General features: G+C 46.5%; 3 protein-coding genes across 3 annotated transcripts; all 3 read left to right on the top strand.

The window, feature by feature from the left end:
• Positions 1-522: 522 nt before the first annotated feature.
• On the top strand, positions 523-6,351 carry slu7 (SLU7 homolog, splicing factor). The gene is made up of 16 exons (XM_080525449.1): positions 523-611; positions 1,005-1,191; positions 1,460-1,613; positions 1,712-1,792; positions 1,940-2,104; positions 2,462-2,530; positions 2,752-2,793; positions 3,019-3,144; positions 3,309-3,406; positions 3,747-3,814; positions 4,097-4,236; positions 4,517-4,678; positions 4,919-5,023; positions 5,158-5,235; positions 5,440-5,562; positions 5,747-6,351. Exons 2-16 carry the CDS (start codon positions 1,025-1,027, stop codon positions 5,930-5,932), a joined length of 1,764 nt encoding a protein of 587 aa, XP_080381575.1. The 5' UTR covers positions 523-611; positions 1,005-1,024; the 3' UTR covers positions 5,933-6,351.
• A 1,620-nt stretch (positions 6,352-7,971) lies between these two features.
• Positions 7,972-9,175, top strand: c1qtnf2 (C1q and TNF related 2; the record flags this gene model as incomplete). Its single annotated transcript, XM_080526988.1, has 2 exons — positions 7,972-8,221; positions 8,535-9,175. The coding sequence occupies 2 exons, from the start codon at positions 7,972-7,974 to the stop codon at positions 9,173-9,175; spliced, it is 891 nt and encodes a 296-aa protein (XP_080383114.1).
• Positions 9,176-12,527: 3,352 nt separating this feature from the next.
• On the top strand, positions 12,528-23,861 carry LOC308154600 (cyclin-J-like; the record flags this gene model as incomplete). Its single annotated transcript, XM_080527764.1, has 5 exons — positions 12,528-12,605; positions 15,193-15,403; positions 22,377-22,676; positions 22,998-23,157; positions 23,315-23,861. 5 exons carry the CDS (start codon positions 12,528-12,530, stop codon positions 23,859-23,861), a joined length of 1,296 nt encoding a protein of 431 aa, XP_080383890.1.
• Between the last annotated feature and the right edge of the window lie 201 nt (positions 23,862-24,062).

The following is a 24,062-nucleotide window of genomic DNA, read 5'->3' on the forward strand; positions in this document are numbered from 1 at the left end:
AGTTTTGTATTTATCAAACCTATATTATGATCTTTTGCTGATGTTATTTTTTATTCTTATTTCTTTTATGTGTTTGTGATTATGCCAACCGGTCTAAGTCAGAGTTCTCTGGCCCCTCCTGTGTTCTACAGATGAAACTCAGAAATAGATTTTCTGATTAAATGGGGAATAATATGTTTGCTGCCATGAGAAGACTCATGAACTGAACTTGTACTGTACTCCTTTGTGTATAATAAATATTATAAGTAAAGTTTTACAATAGACACATCTTGCCCCTCTCATTTTGTATCCACTCTCACTCAATTCATATCCGTTCTCAACAGTTGTGGAAGAAAATCATCAACATTGGTCAACAAGATTTTCTACACTGGCAATCAAATTAAATCAGTGTATTAGTGTAAACATGCACCGCCGTGTCACTAGGTGGCGCACTGACATAGTGACCGGATGCTCTGTGCGATATGTTTGTTTAGATCGTAGTAGAAGAAGAACATGTTGTGACGTACGAGCCTGTTTGCGAAATGGCGACGTGCGTGTTGTAAACAGACAGCTAGCCAAACGTCTTGTCCGAGTTGCAGGAGTTTACGTTGTTTTTCTTTCATCGCGACAAGGTAAGAACAATATATTTGATTTAGTTTGATTTCCGTATTGGTTTTCTCATGTTACTGTAGTTCCATATCCATTAGGAGCTGTAGGCCTGTGTAAAGTCAGCTGAGCTGCCTCGCATGGAAAAGCCTCCGTTGGTTTGCCACTGTCGTAGCTAGCTAGTCTTGCTAGGTTGCTTTTTGGGATATATTTGTACATGTGTATGTGTATATAATACATTTCTGACATCGTAACATTTTCAAGAAATACAACCAACAACATTGATTGTTGCCATAGATCAAGGGCCACAGCAGGGCCGTGTTATCCAGCTGGCTAATAATAATATGAAATCACTGGCTAAATCACACGCAGAGTGAATTGCGTTCAGTTGTGATAACGTGTGTGATGAACTATTGCAGCTTTTTGACCGGCGGTAGTCATGCCTGAGGAAGGTGAGATCGGGGTCGCGACTCAGGCCGACTCTGAGGGGGTGGTCAGTCTGGAGGAACCCAAGAAGATGACGAGGGAGGACTGGAGGAAGAAGAAGGAGCTGGAGGAGCAGAGGAAGCTAGGAAACGCGCCAGCTGAGGTGGATGAAGAGGGAAAGTAAGTTGACATGAATGTGTATGTATGGAGCCAGTCAGATCATAGAAATAGCCCTGCTGAGGCAGAACACTGCACAGACACACAGTCCAATACATTACTCATGACCTTCTGATCACCTGTCCAACTCACTATCCAGTATCCAGTGTCCAACCAGTGTCCAGTTTTGAAACACAGAGGGAATGTGAGAGTGCCTCGTAGTTCCGTTTGAAACGTTTCTGATTGGCTGCTGCTGACAATTGACAGGGTTCCTCTTCCTCTTTGTTTTCAGAGACATCAACCCTCACATTCCACAGTATATCTCTTCAGTACCCTGGTATATAGATCCCTCCAAGAGACCCACCCTAAAGCATCAGAGACCCCAGGAGGAAAACCAGCAACAATACTCCAACATCGGGGAGTGGTACAAGAGAGGAGTACAGGAGGTGAGCTTCCTCACTCGCACTCATGGAACAAGACGCAAGCAAAACCACAAACATGATACAGAGTTCCCTTCAACTTGTCTTCTTCTCTCATGGTGCAGAAATCCGTCAGTACAAAATTCCGGAAGGGGTCATGTGAGAACTGCGGTGCAATAACACATAAGAAGAAGGACTGCTTGGAGGTATTTTTTTCTATTTTTCATTCATGTTCATGTTTGGTTATAAAATTAGATGTATAGACACCCTTCGAGCTGCTGTTAAACATTAGATTTGAAACATCAAATTCTTACTGCTTTTGATAATGACATGCGTCCCCTTCCCCTGCCCAGCGGCCCAGAAAGGTGGGGGCAAAGTTCACTGGCAACGGCATGGCCCCCGACGAGCACAGTCAGATCAGTCTGGATTTGGACTACGACGGGAAGAGGGACCGCTGGAACGGGTATGACCCGGAAGATCACATGCGCATTGTGGAGGAGTATGCCAAAGTAGACCAAGTGAGTGATGGGAGCAGAATGCTATAATAATGTCTCTGCATTTCACAAGATTGGACATAAGATTGGACATGTTCATATGTTTATATTTAATAAAAGTACATAGTCACATGCTAACACCCCCTGACTATATACCCCCTTGTGAATAGGCCATATAGTGTATATATACGTTTACATAATAGATACATTCTCAGATTCCTAACGATTACTTATCCCCCTATTTATGTCTATTTATGTCTCATTCTTTTTTTTAAATTATCTTAGGACTGTGTTTTATTATCTTAGGATGGTGTTGATTGTTAGCACCTAGGGTTTGCATTTCAATTTTGTTGTACAAGTCTTTCTTTCTCTTAATCTCAGGCCAAACGAACACTGAAGGCTCAGAAACTCCAGGATGAGCTGGCCACAGGGAAACTCATGGACCAAGCTGTAAGTGGCTCTCATTCTCTAATCATTGAATAGCCCTGACTACTTTATTTGATTTAATTTGACATAATGAGCTAATGTTAGCATGCTTTTTATAATGTCTAAATGTAAAAAAATAAATAATAAGAATAATTTTTCCAGCTGCTGTCACTTCTCTGGTGATGTGAGTGTTTGTGTGTGTGTATGAATGTGTGTGTTGACGTGCTCTGCTCTGTCCTCAACAGGGCTCCTCAAGAAAGCAGTGGGGAGACGATGAACACACTCAAGTACGACAATTAGGAACATTTGTGACTCCAATGTTTTTGTTCGCTAAGTCCATGGCGCAGATAAACAGTCGTCTTTCATGTGATCTTACTGTGGATTCAATGTCAATACAACTGAGGGCCCAACTTTGGCCTGATCATTTCCATAGTGTGATGAGGTTAGGATAATATATGGATGATTTTGTATAACCGCAACAGTCCCCTAAACCACCCTTCCTCTTTCCAAAGGAGCACAACAGTGAGGATGAGGATGAAGACAAGTACGCCGACGATATTGACATGCCCGGTCAGAACTTTGACTCCAAGAGACGCATCACAGTCAGGAACTTGCGTATCAGAGAAGACATTGCTAAGGTGAGAAACTGCGGCGCTGTTGTCTTGTTTAGTTGTCTAGTGAGGATGTATGGACTTGGATGGTTAGGATATTTGGTCTGTTAAACATAAGCATAAACTGTACTGGTAGTTAGTGTTGTGTGTTAATGCAGAGTTGTGCGGTCATTTCACTTTGCTCCCTTTAGTACCTGAGAAATCTGGATCCAAACTCTGCGTACTACGACCCCAAGACTCGAGCCATGAGAGAGAACCCTTACTCCAACACTGGCATGAACCCAGACGAGTAGGTCACAGTTTGAATTCTGTAAATACTAGGGGTGGGCATCGACGATCGATAATTGATCGATAAGGATATTGGTCGATCACAAAATAAAACATTTGGTCGATCACAAAAAAAAAAAAAAATTTGTGATCGACCAAATGTTTTATTTTGTGATCGACCAAGATCCTTATCGATCAATTATCGATCGTCGATGCCCACCCCTAGACAAGTAATGTTTAATTAATTACCTGTTAGACATACCCAATACGCTGCCATGTCGTTACCATGTCTCTGGAAAGCGTCTGAAACAATGCTGTCCATTGTTAACTCCATTTTCTAATTTCTGTTTGTTTTCTGGCAGAGTGGGGTATGCGGGAGACAACTTTGTGCGCTATTCTGGGGACACCATCACTATGGCCACAACACAGTGTAAGTTTCTCAGCCTCTCTTCCCGTCCTCTCTCCAACAATTCAACAATGTTTATCTCTCAGATTTCAAATTGTGTTCCCCCTGTGGAAAAATGTGAAAATGTGTTCAAACAACTCAAACAACAACAGTTCAAACAACTCTGAGAGAGAATTAGAAAATATGTTTAACCATTGGCATGGGACCCAAATATCTTTATTCATCCCCCTTGGGATGTGAAAATTGATTTCTGCATTCATAATCTAATCTAATAACCGTGGTCATGGTCTGCCCTCGATCTCTCAGTGTTTGCCTGGGAGGCTTACGACAAAGGCTCAGAGGTGCACCTACAGGCCGACCCCACCAAGCTGGAGCTGCTGCACCAGTCCTTCAAAGTCAAGAAAGAGGACTTCAAGGACAAGCAGAAGGAGACCATCCTAGAGAGGGTAACAGGCCACCATCATCTACCATTAAGCTGAAATGTGTCCCGTGCCACAGGATTTGAATTCATCCTTTTTGATGTTAAAAAAAACTGCACAGAGCAAAGTTTGTTAGCCATGTTAAATGCAACCACCTATTACTAAAGCAGTATGGTTCTTCTAGTACAGTGGTAAATGTGGTTCTCCTAGTACAGTGGTGGATGTGGTTCTCCTAGTACAGTGGTGGATGTGGTTCTCCTAGTACAGTGGTTGATGGTGGTTTTCTGTGTGCTTGGTGTGTTTCCAGTATGGAGGAGAGGAGCACCTGGACGCGCCCCCCCGGGAGCTGCTGCTGGCCCAGACGGAGGACTACGTGGAGTACTCGCGCCACGGGGCCGTGCTGAAGGGGCAGGAGAAGGCCGTGGCCCGCTCCAAATATGAGGAGGGCGTGCTGACCAGCAACCACTCGGTGAGGGGTTCCAGAACAGCCCGTGTTCTAGAATAACCTCCAGACAGAACAGCCTGTGTTCTAGAATAACCTCCAGACAGAACAGCCCGACTGAATTTACAAAAAAGAGAGTGAGAATGAGAGTGAGAACAAGAGTGTGTGTGTGTGTGTGTGTGTGTGTGTGTGTGTGTGTGTGTGTGTGAGTGTGCGAGTGCGAGAGAGACTAACCAGAGATGTGTTTTTTTTGTATTTTCATTCCAGTGTATCTGGGGGTCGTTCTGGCGAGAGGGCTCCTGGGGCTACAAGTGCTGCCACTCCATGGTCAAGCAGAGCTACTGCACCGGCGAGGCGGGGATCCAGACAGCAGTACGTACACTGATGCATGTCCAATAGTGTTTAAAGTACAATACCTTTTAAAGAGTGGAATCCTATTGTCAAGGACGAACGCTGAGGGTATTAGATTGCAGAGTCTGGTGATTGACAGATTTCTCTGCCTATAGAGCAACTCGGCCTGTGTTCCATTTGAGGAGGGGCTAGAGGAGCCGGAGGAGGAGGAGGAGCCAAAGACTCTGGTGCAGGTAAGAGACGTTGTGGAGATTCAGTGTCTCCCATAGACATTCATGCTTGTGTATATCAATGCAGAGATGATGTGTATGATCATATGCATGCTATAATTGACACCAATTACTTTATTAACATAATATTTGTTATGAAGAGACCTCAGACGATTTGGGTTGTCTTAAACTGTCAGTTGATGTTTTGCATTAAAACTCATTCCACAGTTGCACCAAGAGAAGATGAGAGAGAAGAAAAAGAAGAAGAAGAGCAAGAAGAATAAGAAGAAGCATGACTCGGATAGCAGTGACTCCGAGGACGAGGAGAAGAAGAAAGAGAAACTGAAGAAGGTAAACCGTGACTGTTTATGCAATTAGATTTGGCTTTCATCCATGAGGATGCGTTTGTGTACAAACATTGTACTGTTTAAACTTCGAATTCCTCTGTGTGGTGATATGTGCGTGATGTATTGATGGTCTGTGACGTGTGTGTGTGTGTGTGTGTGTGTGTGTGTGTGTGTGTGTTGTCTCCCAGGCTCTGAGTGCGGAGGACAAGCGCCTGAAGACGGTGGAGGCCTTGCTGAAGGTGGATGAGAGGAAGCGGCCCTACAACAGCCTGGGGGATGTGAAGGAGCCGACCGAGGAGGAGATGGAGGCCTTCCGCATGAAACGCTGCCGAGAAGACGACCCCATGTTCGCCTTCCTGGCGAAGGGAGAGTGACCCCCACCCCCCCTTCCACAGCACCTTCAGTGCATCACCTCTCCATACCCACATTATTATAGCCTTCCCTCTAATCAGAAGCTATATTTTATACAGGGGACCCCAACCGCATACCTGCATGCCGGTCTTCTAACATAAACATGGACTACCCTACCCATAACCCACTTCTCTCCAAACATGAGCAGGAACACCTCCCTCTAATTCCCCCCAGAGTCTCATATCCCATATCGCTGTGACCACCACCACCACGGTGGACAGAGGTTTTATGATTTAAATGGCCGCCTCTCTCAATTCGTTTTTTCTTGATTCCCTCTGTCTGCCGTTCCTTGTATCGAGTCACGTGTTATTTTGGTGGTCAGTTTCCTGTTTGTAAATATAGAATGCATTTCGTACTACAGTGTGTCTGCTACGAGGAACCATCTCCCTCTCTGTTAGCTCTGGAACAGACATTTTTGGTGGAATAAAGACATTTTTTAATAGAAAACCTTTTTTGTATTTCATTTTTTCTTTATGAACTGTTTCCATGGGGTGTAAATGTAAACACTATCATAGATGAATAATAAGTGGGGGTGTATAGAGAAAAGACACATTCTGTTACTCTATACTGTTGGTGTTCAATACTGACTGGTTACAAATTGTTACTCTTCAAACCTGCTAAAACATTTCTTGGCCCATGGCTAGTATGGGATTGTGCTGATTACAATCAATGAAACTCAAACAGGAGAATGAAGAAAGATACTCCACTGCATCAATCTCTTCCATCCTCTGATTATTGTACTATAATGAATCTGTCCGTAATCTCTCTGTGAACTAGATGATAAAAGATTACCCTCTCATCTACAGGTCCACTGCAAAGGCTTAATCAGAGCTTTATAATGTTTTGGGTTTTTTGTAATCTTAGCATATCAGCCCAATATAGCTCTCTCTGTGTACCACATGTACAAAAGAGGAGATTTGGTGAGGCTGCATTCTTATTTTATGCACCCAAATTGTGGAATGCACTGCCAGTTTACATTAGGGATGCAACCTCAGCAAATATGTTCAAGTCAAGACTAAAAACCGTCTTTTTAATATGAATAATAATATATACAATTATGATTATATAGCACTTTGAGCTGTAACGTTTGCAGGAAAAGCGCTATACAAATAAAAGTTATTATTTAATTTTTTACATTTAAGTCACAATACATTTTGCAGCACTACCCAGCGAACAGAGGCCTCATCCGTCGACTGGGAGGTGTTTTATGGGGTCTCTCCATTCTTGGCACTGGGTCTGAACACAGAGGAGAAACATCTGGTCGTCCTCATAGCAGAGAGTTTCCATTTATTCAACTATGAGGCCGCATCAGCCGTCAGTCACGCAAACCCTCGTTGCCTCGGGGAGAATTAGTGACTTCATCATGAAAGTATTTGTAGACAGGGAGCGCTGTTGCTGAAACAGGGTGAGTGTTATGCGTTTGGGGTTTAAGTTAACATGTGTGCACATGAGTAAGTGTATGTGAGCATGATAAATTGACCGTGCATTGGAGTATGTAAGCAGCAAGATATTACGCATTTGCTCTTGTGGAAACGTCAGCTTAGCCAGTCCTTAGAAATGTTGCTGTTGATGAAGTTGAACTCTTCTGTTGGTGAGTAGCCTACATGTTCTCTGTTGTAATTTTTGTTGAACAGGTTCTTTTAACCAAGGGCATGCATTCACCATGTTACGGATGATTCATTACGTTGAGTCATAGGGGCAATGCTGTATTCATCAGAGAAGATATACAGCTGCCTGTCCTACAGACTGTAATTGAATGGAATCTCTAAACAACATTTATTACAGGTTTTTTTCATTTTCAGATTTTGCGGACAGCATATGCATGAAGCTTTAGACCCATGTCAATGCAACCAATATTATTACCAATATTGGCAATTACCCCTGATTAGGCTATAACTGACTAAAACCTAAACTACAACGCATTATTGCTGAGCTGTGTACTAGAGTACCATGACTCTCCAACTGATCTTTTGCTTGTATTCCTTTATTTTCAGCTGTCACCATGCTCCAACCGTCCCTGATGCTCTGCTTGCTGGCTCTCTCGACCTCCCAGACCACATATCCCTTCTTCAAGAAAGGCCGCAATATCACCATCCACTCCTCCCAGCTGGTGTGCAGTCTACCAGGCCCCCAAGGGCCCGCAGGTAGCCCAGGGTACCCGGGGTCTCCGGGGACGGTCGGTCCCATGGGCTCCCCAGGGAAGGATGGACCGGATGGGAAGGATGCAGGAAAGGGGGAGAAGGGTGATCCAGGTAGGCATGGGACCTGTTGGAACACATTGAAACTGCCTCCTTCCTTGACCAACCGCTGATCAAACAGAATCGGATCAGTGAAAGCAGTCTCAACAGAGCTTACGTCCTGTCCAATCAGATGAGTTATCAGGAAGGACGTGTGTTCTACTTGAATGTATCATTTAAACAAGGCTATAGTCTGTGATGTCACCTCCTATATTTTGTCCGCAGCAATACATTTACAAACTGTGCATGATGTATCAGATACAGTGTGTGGGTGTGGGTGTGTGTGTGCGTGCGCATGCGTGCATGCGGTAATGTGTGTCATCCTCAGGTGAGATGGGGAAGACTGGGAACCCTGGTAAACTGAGTGTGAAGGGGCAGCAGGGCGTGGTGGGCCAGGCAGGGCCCAGAGGGCTGAAGGGGGCGCGCGGAGGCCCAGGCCTGGCCGGGCTCGGGGGTATGAAGGGGGAGACTGGAGACGTGGGTGAGACAGGGGCTCAGGGGGGCTGTAACTGTGGCACCAGCACCCGCTCGGCCTTTACCGTGGCCATGACCAAGAGTTACCCCAAAGAGCGTCTCCCGATCCGCTTCGGCCGTGTCCTGCTGAACGAGGGGAACCACTACAACACCAGCAGCGGCAAGTACGTCTGCGCCATCCCCGGCGTCTACTACTTCTCCTACGACATCACCTTGGCCAACAAGCACCTGGCGATCGGTCTGGTTCACAACGGCCAGTACAAGGTGAAAACGTTCGACGCCAACACAGGGAACTATGATGTGGCGTCCGGGTCCACGGTTCTGAAACTGCAGCGTTCAGACCAGGTCTGGCTACAGATCTTCTACTCAGAGCAAAACGGGCTGTTCTTTGACCCGTTCTGGACTGACAGTCTTTTTACCGGGTTCCTTATCTACGCAGACCAGGAATATCTGGATGATGAGGATAGGAAGGCCAATGAAGAAGTGGCGTTGTGATACATTGAACCAGATGTATTGCCTGTTCTGGTTCTGTTCATTGGATCATTGGAGTAAGTGTGTTTGCCATCCTATGTTTTGCATGTAGGGTTTATTTATACTCATGTCTGGTCAATAATGTAATACATTCTGTTAAATTACTGTAATATGATAAACAACCGTCTTTGAAAATGTAAAAAAAGAATATATATATATATATATATATAAAACTGAAAGATTTGTAAAATGTAATTAATAGAAATGCAATTTTCTTGTGAGGAAAGCTTTAGGACACATTTATTAAAATTAGAATCAAGTACACCACATCATGTGCAAATGATTAGGAGATCGTTAGAGAGGATTTTGGAGGAGCCTGTCTTATTTAAACCTCAGACATTTAGTTTGTCTTAATTGTTCAAGTGAGTGGTATCACCATGGTGAGATCAAAAGAATGAAGTGAAGTGAAACTTTATTTATATAACGCCTTTCGTACATGAATGCAACTCAAAGTGCTCTCTAAGGCCTTCAGAAAGAAGGTTGTAGATGTGTCTCTGTGTCTCTGGGAAGGGATTTAAAAAGACAATTTACAAACAATTAGAAATCAGCCATTCCACTGTCCAGAAAATAATTTACAAGTGGATTTTTTTTTTTTTTAACTCACAACATGGCCAGGTCAAGCCGTCCTAACAAGTTCAGCTCAAGAACAGACTGCAAAATGCTTAAAGAAGTCTTCAACAATCCTACCTACAAGTAGCTCTTGCCACAGTGGATGTCAAAGTACATGCATCTACCATCAGATCGAGACTACCGATACACAAGTTTGATTTTCATGGGAGGTGTGCAAGCAGGACACCCTTGCTGTAAAAAAACAAACATCAGAGCAATACTGAAATTTGCCAGAGAACACCTAGACAAAGACCAGGACGTCTGGAACAATGTGCTTTGGACAGATACATCCAAAGTTGAATTATTTGGCCACAGTAACAGAAGACATGTTTGTCGCAAACCAAAGACAGCATTTGAGCACAGGGGTGTAAATGTCATGGGGGCTGCTTTGCTGCAGCAGCACCAGCTCACCATCCCAGAATCCACTATGAATTATTTATTGTACCAGAGGGTTCTTGAGGAAAATGTGAGACCATCTGTCCAAAAACTGAAGCTGAAGCAGATGTGGACCGTGCAACATTACAATGACCTAAAACATTACAGTAAATCCACCAAGGAATGGCAAAAAAAAAAGAAATTAAGAGTTCTGGAATAGCCAACTCAAAGCCCGGATCTTCATCCTATTGAGATGCTGTGGGGTGATTTGAAATGGGCTGTGCATGCAGGACACCCCTCAAACATCACACAGCTGAAAGAATTCTGCATGGAGGAGTGGGAAAAACGTTCTCCCAGTCGATGTCAGTGACTAGTAGACAGTTATAGGAAACGTCTAATTGAGGTTATTTCAGCCAAAGGGGGAAATACCAGCTATTAGGGCATAGGGTGTCCTAACATTTTCCTCAGTAGGAATTGGCATATTTGTTCATTTTTTGTTAAATAAATAGTAACAAAGTGAAATTGTTTTTGGTTCATCTTTATCTATAGATAATGTTCAAATTAATAACAAAAAACAATTCAATATTTCATGGGATGTCCTAATTTTTTGACATGACTATATACACATCTGACACCAGGTGGCATCTGCTGCAACGTTTCTAGGTTAATCAATAGGCATATCCATAGCTTTATATTTATCTGTTTAAGTAATTACCTCTGCATTCATTTATTGTTGATTGTAATGGTGGAGGGGAAAGTATGACTGTATGGGGGAACTGTATTTGCACAATAGGGTTAGGGTTAGACTTTTTTATGCTGTATTGACTTAATAAAATCATGCAGTGCACACACATATTAACCAAGGGTAATGGATTAATAGTTAGGCCTAGCCTATGGCCAATGTGAAATATTGCTTAGGCTATAATTAATGTTACAATAAATTATTAAATAATTGATTTTGGAATATGTATAAGGTTCATAACTGCCTACTAATATAATAGCCTACTTTGCAATAAAATTGTAGCATCACCGGATTGGTTCTTTTTCATTCACATGTAAATCAATTTGAGATCAATTAACGTTATTGATGGAAAAGGGGATATGTGGGGTAATCCTGTTATAGGAGTCTAATAGTGGATTGGACTACAAATCCCAGATCCCACGCGGTCTTCACGTCTGCAGGTTCGCGAGCTCCTCGCCGCAGCTGGGGCAGCAGAATCACTTTGTTGAAGCTGAGCGTCGGCGAGCACGTTGGAGGAAAACATCGGTGGAAAAGTGTAAACAGACGCAAAACAACGGAATAAAACACCGGTGACCGGCTCCTGAAGTCGTACTACTTTACCAACCGGGATAAGATATCACATTGCTGGTTTTACCCGACCAAGAGGAGAAAACCAAACTTCGAGAAGCAGAATTGTCCCATTGAGGATGTCGGAGTGAAACAAAGGGCTCTGGGTCATTCCCGTCGGAGCGGCGAGGTGAGTGGCACAGGCGAGGGAAATGTTGCTCATGGAAAAGTTACTAAGGTCCTTGTATCAAATAATAACCTAGTCACCGACGAACCGGGTGGGTTTTATGTTTTGTAGACTACATTCATAAGCAAGATAGCAAGTGTAAGAATGGTTCACATTCTGTTTAACAACACTGTCATTTCGCTGACTCGTGGTGGAGAAGGACGAATGAATGAGAAACTATGGGACATAATGGTTCTATCGCCAATATCTCTCTCTACTGACAGTCTGACAATGTAGCCATTTAGAGAAGTTACATTGGAACACCAGAGATATTATTCTCACAATAATCATTCCTGTTCCTGTTGCCTACTTCAAAAGCGCCCTTTAAAGAACATTTCAAACACACGCCCACATGCATTGTAACGATGTTGTAAAAGATCATTGCCAGATACATGTTTACTGTAAGCGTTGCTCAAATAGCCTAGTCATTGCGGTATGGTTTCTTTCTTGAGATGTTTTTAAAGAACCTGGTTTGCCAACGTTTCGCATTACATTTTGTTTATGAATTATGAACATCTTATTTTCTTCATAGCCCTCTAAACTATGCCTATAGCGCAATGTATTAGTCAGTGGTAAGGGTGCAATTATTCCCTCAAGACACTATTTCTTTCTGCATGATCACTTAGTCAAGTTACATTTTATTGTTAATATGTCACTTATATTTCATTACTTGAGCCTTTCTATATAAAACACAGAGTTGGTGTTGGTGTCCCTTTGGTGATCAGTCAGCATAGGAAACATATAGTTGATGTGTCTTGACATTGCACACATTGCGGTGTGTTTGCAGAGTTGAACTTCATCCTTGTCGGCATCTCTGGATGGGAAGGATGGAGAGGGAGGTGCAATGGTGGAAAGGACAGCTAGCCGCGGATATCCATCAGTCCCTCCGCATCAAGGTGAGTTTCTCCAGCCCACTGGCCTAGTTCTAGGAGTTTCCCCCCCCTTGGACCGTTTCCTAGCTTGGATGAGATGAATGATTGTTTTTGGGAATGTTGGCTAATGGAGAATTTTGTTTTGTTACTTGAATGAATGAACGAATGAATGGTCTTTATTGTCATTAATACAGTACAGGTACCATACAACCAAATTTAGGAGGGGGGGCTCCCCTGGTGCTTGGAAAAAAGACTAAAAACAAGAGGGCCACGGGTAAAATAAAAAAGGGAAAAAGAGCTGGTTTACATAAATAAAGGCTATGTACACTATCTACTATACTATACTACTATACTATACAATAAAACACTGTGCTGTACTCTATGCTATTTTATAAATATCCTAACTTTTTCCTATATCTGAACCTTATGTACACAAGGGTTGTCATTATTGCACATAGTATTGTTGCACATTCATTAAAGTGTCGCAGTTAGCAGGTTTGAAATGTTCATGTCAATGTACTTTTCCAATACCTGAGGTTCGCCTTTGCTTATGCAGCTTAAGCCTTTCTATTTAAAACCAATCATTTATTTGTTGACGTTGTGCGACTGATTAGGCCTATAAGTAGTGATAATTTAGCAACAGTGAGCGGCCTACGGATGGAAATGATAGAGTAAACACTAACACTAGCTCCTCTGCATATTGCATGTAATGCAGTGAATAACATAATGTGAAGATATGATTCCACTGACACTGCCGTCTATTTAAACATGATCTCATTTAGATTACTCAGAGGGGTTAAGGCTCATTAATTGGCAAATGCCTTAATTAACCTCCAGCTTGATCATATATTCTTCCTGTGTGGCGGTTTAATGGAAACATCTGTCACTTGACTGGCGTCTTCATATTTGAAGCCAGGATTTTCAAGCTAATTTGATTCCCTAAGCAGTGGAATAGCGGTGATGCGGAGCTGGGGGCGGGCTGGGCTGGAGCAGCTGCCCCCACCCTTTAAGAATGTACTCATGCTATTTCCCTCAAGTCTGCCTGTGTGAGGCTCAGTATGAGATGTCAGAGTCTAGTCTGTGACCAGGGGAGTGTTGATTTCTACATTCCAGCCACACCAGAACAGATCCAAACCCAGTATTAATCCATTTGAAAAAAGGATGATCTTGGTGTAATTCTATTTAAGAACAAAAAGAAAGAGAGAACCCCCCCCCCCCACACACACACACACACACACACAGCAGTCACAAGACAGCAATAATACCCTGATATGGGTGATACCACTGGTGTGTAGCATGTGGTAAATTATCAGACATGCAAATCAGGAGGCAGCTGTGGAATCCTTAATTATGTTTCAGTTTCCCCACAAAGGCCACCCCTCAGCAGTCTAGCATCCCCCCCCCCCACACACACACAGTGCTGCACCCCCAGATAGACAGATGGACCAGAGGCAGAGGGGTGGGGGGGGAGGTTGGTAGTAGTTGGTCTAGTTTTTGGTGAGAGGTGTTAGTGGTGGTGGTGGTGGGGGCAGGGGGGGGGGCGCTTTAAATATCTATTTGGATTCAATTTAACTGTCACCTCAACAGACACCATTGTTCCTGTATAATCCTCAGCAAGCAGTTGATCAGCACGTGTGGGGAGATGTGTTATGGTAGTCCTGCTGGAAGGTACAGCGCTAAGCAAGCCATGCATATGTCTGTCAGTGTCCAGTGTTCTTTAGCACTGTGTTCACCAAAGGCGAGACTTTAAACATGGGACGGAGCTATTTGGATAACCCAGTGGGTGGGGATGTTTTCCAGGACAACAGTTTTAACTTGTTTATATTTTGTGGGTGTTTTCTTTTTTGTTGCGTGCCTCTGTCTAAATGGAGCACCCAAAACTGGTTGTACTTAAGAGATTTAATCCGGCCCTCAATCTGCCAATAAATCCACACCATAAAGCCCTTGTTTTTATATTCAATATTATTTTATGTCAAACTAAAACAACTGATCTTTTTAGTAACGCAAAGCCTGTATTGGGATTCACACAGATGATGTTTGGGAGAACAGTTTGTTTTTTCTTTGTCAGACTCATCTCTGCAGCCTCGTGTTCCCCTCTTCTCTCTGCTTGACTAGGAGGACACAGGCCCTGATTCAATGCTAATGCCCTCAAGTGTCTTCCTCTCTGCTTTGAAACACCGGCAGCTAATTGAACATGAATAGGAGATATGCTAGGGGTGAAACCTAATCCAATCTGCTGCTGAACCTCCATGGGGGAACCGTATCCTCCTCCCCTCCTTCTTCCCCTGAGCAACACCCCCCCCCCCCCCCCCCCCGACCACAGACTCCCACACTAACATTTCATCCCTGTCGATAGACACCAATTTAGGACAAAGTGGGTTCAGTGGTTCTTTTGGTCTAACAATGGTTTCATCAGCAGGAGGCATAACAGTCTGCTATGATTGGGAGTCTCTGGCATCTCACTAGAGTCAGTAGCCTCCTCTCTTAAGGGGAGGTACACATGGCGGATGCCTCAAGAATTTCCTTTCGACAGTTCTTTCATATCAGCATATGAAGGACTTTGGACAACGTGTCACCTTGTATAACCTCTCTCTCTCGCCCTCTTCTGTAGGAGTTGAAGTTGCCCACCTACCACGCCCACTCTCCTCAGATCGGCATGCGCCGCTACTTTGCCGACCTGCTGGCCATCCTGAGCAACCGCTACCAGCTGTGTCCCACGGCACGCCACCTGGCCGTCTACCTGCTGGACCTGTTCATGGACCACTATGACGTGGCCGTCAAGCAGCTCTACGTGATCGGCCTCTCCTGCCTGCTCCTCGCCAGTGAGTGCCCCCGCCTCTCTCCCTGTGTCTCTCAGGCTCACCACCGCGCATGCGCTTTGTTTGGTTTATTTTCCTTAGGGTCCCGGAACTATGCGAGCTGCAACTGAAAGTTAATTTGCATCTGCTCAGCTCCCAGAACAGTTGATTTGAGATAAGCACACACACCCGAGGGTCAGTAAATAGAACGTATAGGGAGTGTATTTGTTTTTTTTGGGGGCTTATTTCTTTGTGAGATGTCAAAGCTCATTACATCCCTGTAGGCTTGGTGTTCAGGTTTTGAGAATGAAAGGAAAACATGTTGAATTGTAAAACTTGTTTGGGGTCTGGCTGTGACTCAGGACACTACAGTTTCCTATGCACTCTCATAACCGGCTAACACTTGGGTCGAGAGGCGTTTCTTGGTAGAGTAAGAACATGGACCAGGAGCAAGGCATGGGGAGAGCTCGTCGTCACAGGAAACCGTCACGCAGACAGACAGCCTGCCCCCTCAGTTCCGATACAGCCTCTTGAAGTCTCTGTAATGACAGTTTATACCATGAGCACGAGCTGAGGCCTGGAAAACAAGATGGCCGTTGTGGTGCCATGACTGTCTCATTGTTTTGATAGCAACCTCGTCTGTCTGTGGGGATTATGGTCATCTCTCCGCATAACTTCAAGCACGTGTCTGTGATGCTATCTCTCGTCACACGTCTCAGGGTTTTTGGCTCCACGCTTCGAGACACTCTTCTAGGATCCCCATCACAACTGTCAAGGTCAAAATCTCCCTCAGTAAAACACGTGTTTGGTCTGCAAGTTACTTACATTCTTACGTCTTTACCATTTAGCAGACGTGTTTATCCAAAGCAATTTACAATTAGAGATTACAGGGACAGTCTCCCTGGAGTAACTTAGGGCTAAGTGCCTTACTCAAGGGCACACTAGTAGTGGTGTTTCCAGGTGGGATTTGAACTCAGGACGTTCTGATCACCAGTCCAACTCACTCACTATCCACTAGGCCACCACTACCCCTGTGTGTCTGAGTGGGAAATGCCCAAAGCTCTCCTAAACAGTCATTTTGACCCTGTGCTTGTGTAGGAGAAAGGCCCTAGTTGTTACTGTGATACTACTGTATGTGCATCAAGGTTTCTGTCACCATGCTGCGGCCATGTGTGTTGCTAGTAATTTGTGTGTCATCGATGTGTGCCAGTGTGTGTCTGGAGATTAACTGGCCGTGGGGCTCTGTATATTAGCACAGCACACGGCATCGTGGATAATTAGACTAATGATGCCATCAAACTGAGAGTCTGGGACAGAGCCTACTCACTAGGGAGGTGTGTGTGTATGTGTGTGAATGTGTGTCTGTGTGAGTTTTACGGCGATATCATGAGACTTTAAAGGAGAATTCATTTGAATAGTAATGGAAAAAATTAAAATGTATGGGCCCAAACCCTGTCAGAGGGTCCTTTATGAGATGAATGAATCCTTTTATTTGATCTTTTGATTGCTCCTTTCAGAGAGAGCAGAGTCAGAATCTCCTCTGTCAATGCTGCTGCTCCTGCCTCCTGCCATACTCCGGGGAGTCGCTGGTGCGATTGATGAAGGCTTGAAAGGGCGTTTGATTCAAAGTTGTCCCGTGTTTCGAGCCGTCCTAAGGTGCTTTGGAATCTGGCCTAGTTATTGAACTGCCTCCCCCAGGTCTCAGTGGGCTGGGTTCACTTCAGATGCTCCCTCTTTGACAGACACACATTGTCTTTGTTAAAATTCCACTGGCTTCCACACTCTGTTAATTAATCCCTACCTCCATTGTGCCTCTCAACAGTCACTGCTTAATCCTGTTAGCCTATGTTGTGTGCGTGTGTGTCTGTGTATGTGTGTGTGTGTGTGTGACAGTAGTCTATTTGCAGGAGGAAGGAAGTGGTAGGACTGCTTCATAGCCACAGGGATAGTCTGATAGTCTGAGAGCCATTGTTAGTCCCCTCCACACAGTGAGCCTCATTTCAGCAAAAAAAACAAAATGTGTCCCTTTAGGAATCAATGTCCTTACATTGTCAGCTGATTTCAATGGCGTTTGTTTGATGCGGAAAAAAAACAAGGACGCGGTTTCAGTCGCAAGGTTGTCCCTTTCCCAGCTCACTCTGTTCCCACTCTGACCCAGTGGCTACATCAGTCACCCTGGCTGGCGTCCTCTCGTCCCTGAAGCCAGAGCACTCTGCATCACAGCTATTTGTCACATCTAATGACATCATGGATGTGTGACTCATTGTGTGTCATTCTTTCTGCTGTGACTTTGTGCGACAGTGTATCTCTCTCTCCACAGATTAGACTTTGTTTTCTTTCTCTCCAGCTAAGATCTGAGATGCTGTCGTTTCGTACTGCACCCTCCCGGTACAGCACACACTGTATTTTTCCTGTACTTCAAGCCCAGAAGCTGACCCGTGCTGATTTTGAGTCGTTGTTTGAACGGGGGGGGGGCTGAGTGTCATAGGTTTCTCTGGATGTTGCGTGTGTGTGTGTGTGTGTGTGTGTGTGAATAATGTTTTCCATTATGTTTAATGTGTGGTGGGTGACTTGGGTGGTTGCTGGGTTTGATTTGGAAACAGGGCTTTTAAAAGAGCATCCCCCCTCCTCACACACCCACACTCGCACACACTATAGACAGACACAGACACTGAGGCCTGGGGGCCGGGGGTAGGGAGCGACTGTGTGCAGGGGGGCACCTGCCATATGCTCCCCGAGTCAGGCCCAAACAAAAGCCCCTCAACACGAGCAGACCGGCCAGCCAGCCAGCCCCTTCCCAGAGTGGGGGAGGGGACGTGGGTATGGGTGTGTGTGTCAGAGTGGCTGCCACGATGAGGCACTCGTACTAAATGGCTGTTTGTACCGTACCTAAACGCAACTTCAAGGGGATGACTAATAGATTCTAATTAAAAAAGGCATTCTTTTGTAACCATAACTTGAGTAAAACACCCCTTTATATGGTAATACCATATTACCTTTATATGGTAATACCGCCATCCTAAATAAAAGAGTATGATTGTGGTGGTGTGCCAGAGAGAGTTTTCCCTCTACTGCTCCACTGCTGGTGTGTCCTCCCTCCCTCCCTCCCTCCCCCTCACCTAGTCCTGAGACAGTTCTCCCTCCCTCTCCCTCACCTAGTCCTGCGACAGGGGCCCGTAAAAGCAGCCCCCCGCCCCCCAGGGGGGGTTGGGAAACGAGTGGAGCGGCGCTTCAAAGGCAGGTCGGGCGGCTGATGTTAAACAGGGTGGAAATGGAAGGGGGAGGACGGGGGTGCATGCAAAGCGGGGCGTGTATGAACTGAAACCCTCAGCGGGGCGCCCCGATATGTAGATTAACGGAGAGCCATGGTCACCCCCCTCTCAGGGGCTTGATGATCATTCTGAAGGAATTAATCTGCGCCCCATAATTAAAGAAATTATCTAGAGATGTAAAGATGGATCTAGGACAGGGATTTTCTTTTAAGAGGGGTTTGGAAATCATTATACTATGAGAAATCAGCTATTGTTTTATGCCATCTAGTCTATACTCCAGACTCTCAATTACGAAAGGCTTTGTTTACCAAACAATTGTTAGATACAAAGCTGTGGCATAAATGGCATAAATGTCAGATTTGACTGGTTTATTAGTGTTTGGGTTTGAGAGTGTTAGGTTGGCAGGATGAGGGGGTCATCTTTGCCTCCCCCCCCTTCACTTCCTCCCTCCCTCCCTCCTCAACCCCTAAAGCGTTCACTGCCCCAGTCGGGAGACCCCTGTCCATCCCAGAGACGTGCGAGGACTGTTGGATTCTCCCTGGTCACCCAAGCGTTAGCACATCAGGGGTCAGAGGGCAGGGCGGGCCTACATTGTGTGAGCCGTTGAAGCTCGGGGTAGCTGCCCAGGCAGAGCCTGTGGTCGAGCTGTGACCAATGTCACACTCCCAATGAAAGACGAGAAGGCAAATTAAAAAAGTTTAAAGAGCAGAGAGGAAATTCCTGCAGAGCTGTCGAGAGGGAGGGAGAGTGAGAGGGAGTGGGCATAAGTGTGTTCTTTATTACTTCTGAAAAGAGGGGATGTAATTGGTTGAGTGTTTGTCATTTGATTAGTAAAACTGTAAAAGTGTGCTCCGAATATCTGTTCCGAATATCGGTTCGGCTGGGCATATGCTACATGGCTTTGGCCCTATTTTAGCGGTCCCAGACTTATTTTAGCTCTCTGAGACCTTTTTACATTCCATCTTTGAGCTGCCCCAGACGTCCCAATATTTTCAAACACATTAGATTTTTAATCGGCACAAAATCAGCAACACTCTTGTCGTATGAGATGTGCAACGACAACTTTTGAAAACGGTTGATCGGGAATACCCAATGAGAGCGCACGAGGCACTGTCTGTCAAAGTCTTGTTTTGTTTTTCGTGAGACAGCGCGGTATCGAGACTCCTATCTCTGACCAAGTGAAAGGAAAGACGCCGGTTTAACGAGAGGCTCAGTGATGCAGTGCTGTGTCCAACCAGCACAATTTGCTTTCCCCTTCGCGTGAGCTGATATGTGAGGGGTTTGTTGATGAGGCGATCCGTTCAGTGAAGGGTAGCAGATTGAAGTGGTCCTAGATATGATCTCCGGGTGGCCATGGTAGAGACAAACGGTAACAGTAGCCTCTCCTCCTCCGCCCTCTGGTCTAGCAGTGCAGCCTGCTCTCAGGTTTCTAACAGTTCTTTATCTCCATAATCCCTTGCAGCACACCTGGAAGGAGGACACACATCCTGTCCTTACCTCTACCTGACCCCCTCACCTTTCACCTTCCCCCCCCCCCCCGTCTCTGAGCGCTCACTCGACCTCTCTCATCACTCACCGACACACACCTCCACTGGTACGACCCACCGGTCCGACCTGCCGCCCCTCCTCAGGGCTCTATCTTGATGAGACCTAAAGGAGCCCTGTCGATTTAGTGCTTGGCTCAGCAGAGCTAGCTCTCTCCAGCTCCACAGCTTCAGATAGGATCGTTTAGCAACCAGCATTCCAGGTAGGCTGCTGAACTCACAGCAGAGGAATGCGCCCGCACCCGCACTCTCACAGACGCAGACAGTCAAGACGTACACAGCTCACAGGGGTCGGAATCTTTTTTTCAGCTGTGGAGACTTTGGTCACTGTTTAATCCACGAGACAGCTAGGTTCTAATCCCTGTGGTGAGCTCTTGTGTAGTAATGAACACTTAAGGAAGACTAGTACTCCCCTTTCGTATCTCTTCCTTCCACTTCTTTTCAGCCATGTTGTTTAGTTTGAAGTAGCCGTTTGTGTTCTTTGTGTGACACGTACGCCCTGTCAATGTCGTTGTAAAACTAAGAGCAATCACCCAGCACAATGAGAAGACTAACACACACTGTCCCTACAAATCCCCTATTGAGAGTACCAAAAGGGGGGTGGAGGGTTGGAGATGGAAGGGGCATTAATGACTGTTTACGGCTGCATCTGTGGACACAAGCAGTCCAGCAGACAGACGAACGCAGGAGGATATGAGGATGAGTGGGCAGGTGTGGACGGAGCTGTGAGATTGGCCTGGGCCCGCAGTAAAGACTGCAGCCAGCCGCTCGGGGAGGGGGGAAGAGAACAGCAGTGCTGTTGGCAGTGTTTCCTGTTCTGGTGTGTTTTGTCATTACTGTCTGAGTGCTAATTGCCCTCCTGGCCTCCTGGGCAGCTCTCTCTCTCCCCCCCTCTCTCTCTTACTATGGTTTATGGCAGGAGCCTCTATGCTCTCACTCACTCTGCTTCTGAGGTAGAAATGGAGAGATGGAAATAGTGAAGAGGGGAAAGCACAGCCCAGGGGAGGGACAAATGACGCCGGTCTGTCAAGGCTGAGACACCAGCCAGGCAGGCCTGTTCAGTGGTGCAAGTGTTGACAATACAAGGTGGATTACACACAGCTCCCCATCTCTCCCCCGCCTTGTTGTCATGACGTTCGTACTGTGGTCGCCGCAGGATATCACGATATCGCGTCATCTTAACCAATAGCCTGATTTCGTTCCATACTTTCGTAGAGATGATAAAATGTTGTGTTTTAATCACGACCATCATATCTGTTTAAGCAGTCGTATGTGCCAATATTTACCAACCACCCCCTTCCCCAGTTTTCCCGCTCAAGTTTATAGCAGAACAGAGGGGTTTATTGGGTGTTTTGGGGAAACATGTGCAAGTGTAATTGGACTCCTCATTGAGAGAGAGAGGGAGAGAGCCTGCGGCACTCCTGGATTACAGGCAAAGTGAGTCCTGTTCATTGGTCACATGGGCACATGAGGCCTAGGGGCTGTTGCTATGGAGAGGAGAATGTTGGTTGAGTGGGAAGGGCTTTGAAGGCTCGTGGTAATGATATTGCTGTGGAGTTTCAGAGTGGATGATTGGGCTTGAGTGAGGGGGGGCTTTGTCTTGAAATATTAAGCTTGTTATCCTCCAGCGCCCACTCCTGTAGCCTCCACCCACTCCCTCCAAACCTTCTATGGATGGACGTGACGAGGGCAGCTTCTAGCGTGTCCTAACAGCTCACACGGACTGTGGCGGGGGCGGCTGTGCCTCAGGAGGTAGAGCTGCCGTCTAATGATCGCATGGATGGCAGATCGCCGGTTCAAGCCCCGGCTGGCCACATGTCGAAGTGTCCTTGGGCAAGACACTGAACCCCAAAATTGCTCCCTCTGAGCGGGCCGGCGCCCTGCATGGTAGCTTGCCGCCATTGGTGTGTGAATGGGTGAATGAGAGGCCGTTGTAAAGCGCTTTGGATAAAGGCAGTGGTTCCCATACGTTTCCCCGATGTCCTCTACAGCCTCTCGTGACCCGCTAAATAGACAAAACCATGTTTCTACACACGTCTTTACCCTGACTGACTGTTTTGGAGTCACTCCTTTTGAAAGCTTTTGAATTATTCAGTTTCACCGCCCTCTAAAACATGTCAGCGGTATCCTTTGTGTAAGCCCTACCTCTTAACCCCCTCCTCCCCTCCCTCTCCCCTGTAGGCAAGTTTGAGGAGAAGGAGGACCGCGTCCCCAAGCTGGAGCAGCTCAACTCGCTGGGCTTCATGTGCAGTCTGAACCTGGTGCTCAACAAGCGCGACCTCATCAAGATGGAGCTGCTGCTGCTGGAGACGTTCGGCTGGAACCTGTGCATGCCCACGCCGGCCCACTTCATCGACTACTACCTCCACGCCGCGGTCCAGGACGGCGACCTCTACAACGGCTGGCCCCTGTCCTCCCTCTCCAAGACCAAGGCCTTCATGGACAAGTACACACACTACTTCCTCGAGGTGTCGTTGCAAGGTGAGGGAGGAGGAATGGAAGGAGGGAAGGGTTGGTGAATGGTGGGATAGAGAGAAAGGATAGAGAGGGAAAGAAAGAAAGAGACCTCTAACAGTTTTTTCTTATTCTTGACTGTATATTACTTTTTATTTTCTTTCTATTTGTGTCTGCATCTTTTCCCCATATGACACTACAACATTCTTGGATGAAATTGTTTTATTTGCCCCATGGTGGACTTGAGTTTGAGAGCTCTGGGCAGTTGTTTGATGATTTGTCTGTCTCTGTGTGCGTGTGTGTGTGTGTGTGTGTGTGTGTGTGTGTGTGTGTGTGTGTGTGCACCAGACCACGCCTTCCTCAGTTTCCGGCCGTCTCAGGTTGCAGCGGCGTGCGTGGCGGCGTCCCGTATCTGTCTCCAGATCTCCCCTAGCTGGACCACCGCCCTCCACCTGCTCACCGGCTACACCTGGGACCACCTCACCCAGTGCATTGAACTCATGCTGCTGTAAGAGATGCACACACACACACACACACACACACACACACACACATCTGATGCTTGCAGGCGAGATGACACACAAACTCTTGTGTGTGTTTTGAAGGTTATAATAAGGACATTGTTCTCTCTCCCTCTCTCTCTCTCTCTCTCTCTCTTTTCGCAGTGCCCATGACAATGACGTGAAAGAGGCTAACAAAACCAAATCCACCCCTCCGTCTCACTCCTCGCTGCAGTCCCAGCTCCAGCCCTCCCACCTCTCCCCGATATCAGCCATCCAGAGACCTGCCTCCTCCTCCTCCACCTCCTCCACCCCACAGCAGCTACTGTTCCAGCCGGGGGGCTTCCCACACCTCTCCCAGCACTCCTCCCCCTCCCTGTCCCACTTGCACGTGCTAGCCGACTCCCAGGCTCTGGTGGGGCCCGTGGTGTCCCAGGACTTCCTACAGAGCCACAGGATGGGTCTTCTGGTGGGGGCGGGGGCCGGGGCTATGACCATGACCTCCGGAGGAGGAGGGGGGGCCTTCCCCTCGTATCCCAGCCTGACCTCTGGGCTCCAGCCCGGGCCTCGGCCGCTGCCCCTCCAGGGCCCCATCTCCATGCAGGTGGCCCTGGCCGCCGAGCCGCGCCACTGCCTGAGCGTGGCCTACGGCGGGGGCTACCTGGGCGCCGCCCACCACCACCCCTTCGCCGCGGGCTGCTTCGACAGGTGACGCCAGGGGACGGAGAGGGAAATCAACATCAACCCCCCCCCACAGCCGGAGTTCACTATTCCTCTTCCATCCCTCCTTCCCCCTCCTCTACGCTCCCTCGCAGACCTCCTCTCTCTCTCCGTCAGCACGCCGCCCTCCTCCACCCTCCGCTCCGCGGCACCCCCCTCCCTCAGACAGAGACAACGCCTCAAACGCAAACAG

Source organism: Nansenia antarctica (genome assembly GCF_963989245.1).
Source record: "Nansenia antarctica genome assembly, chromosome: 3".
NCBI classification, from domain to species: domain Eukaryota; kingdom Metazoa; phylum Chordata; class Actinopteri; order Argentiniformes; family Microstomatidae; genus Nansenia; species Nansenia antarctica.

What these genes read in the sequence shown, in the direction of transcription:
- slu7 (XM_080525449.1), top strand. Translation starts at nt 1,025, where the DNA reads ATGCCTGAGGAAGGTGAGATCGGGGTCGCGACTCAGGCCGACTCTGAG. An exon ending in GAGGTGGATGAAGAGGGAAA is followed by an intron (nt 1,192 to 1,459) that starts GTAAGTTGACAT and finishes CTTTGTTTTCAG; the next exon opens with AGACATCAACCCTCACATTC. An exon ending in TCAGAGAAGACATTGCTAAG is followed by an intron (nt 3,145 to 3,308) that starts GTGAGAAACTGC and finishes TGCTCCCTTTAG; the next exon opens with TACCTGAGAAATCTGGATCC.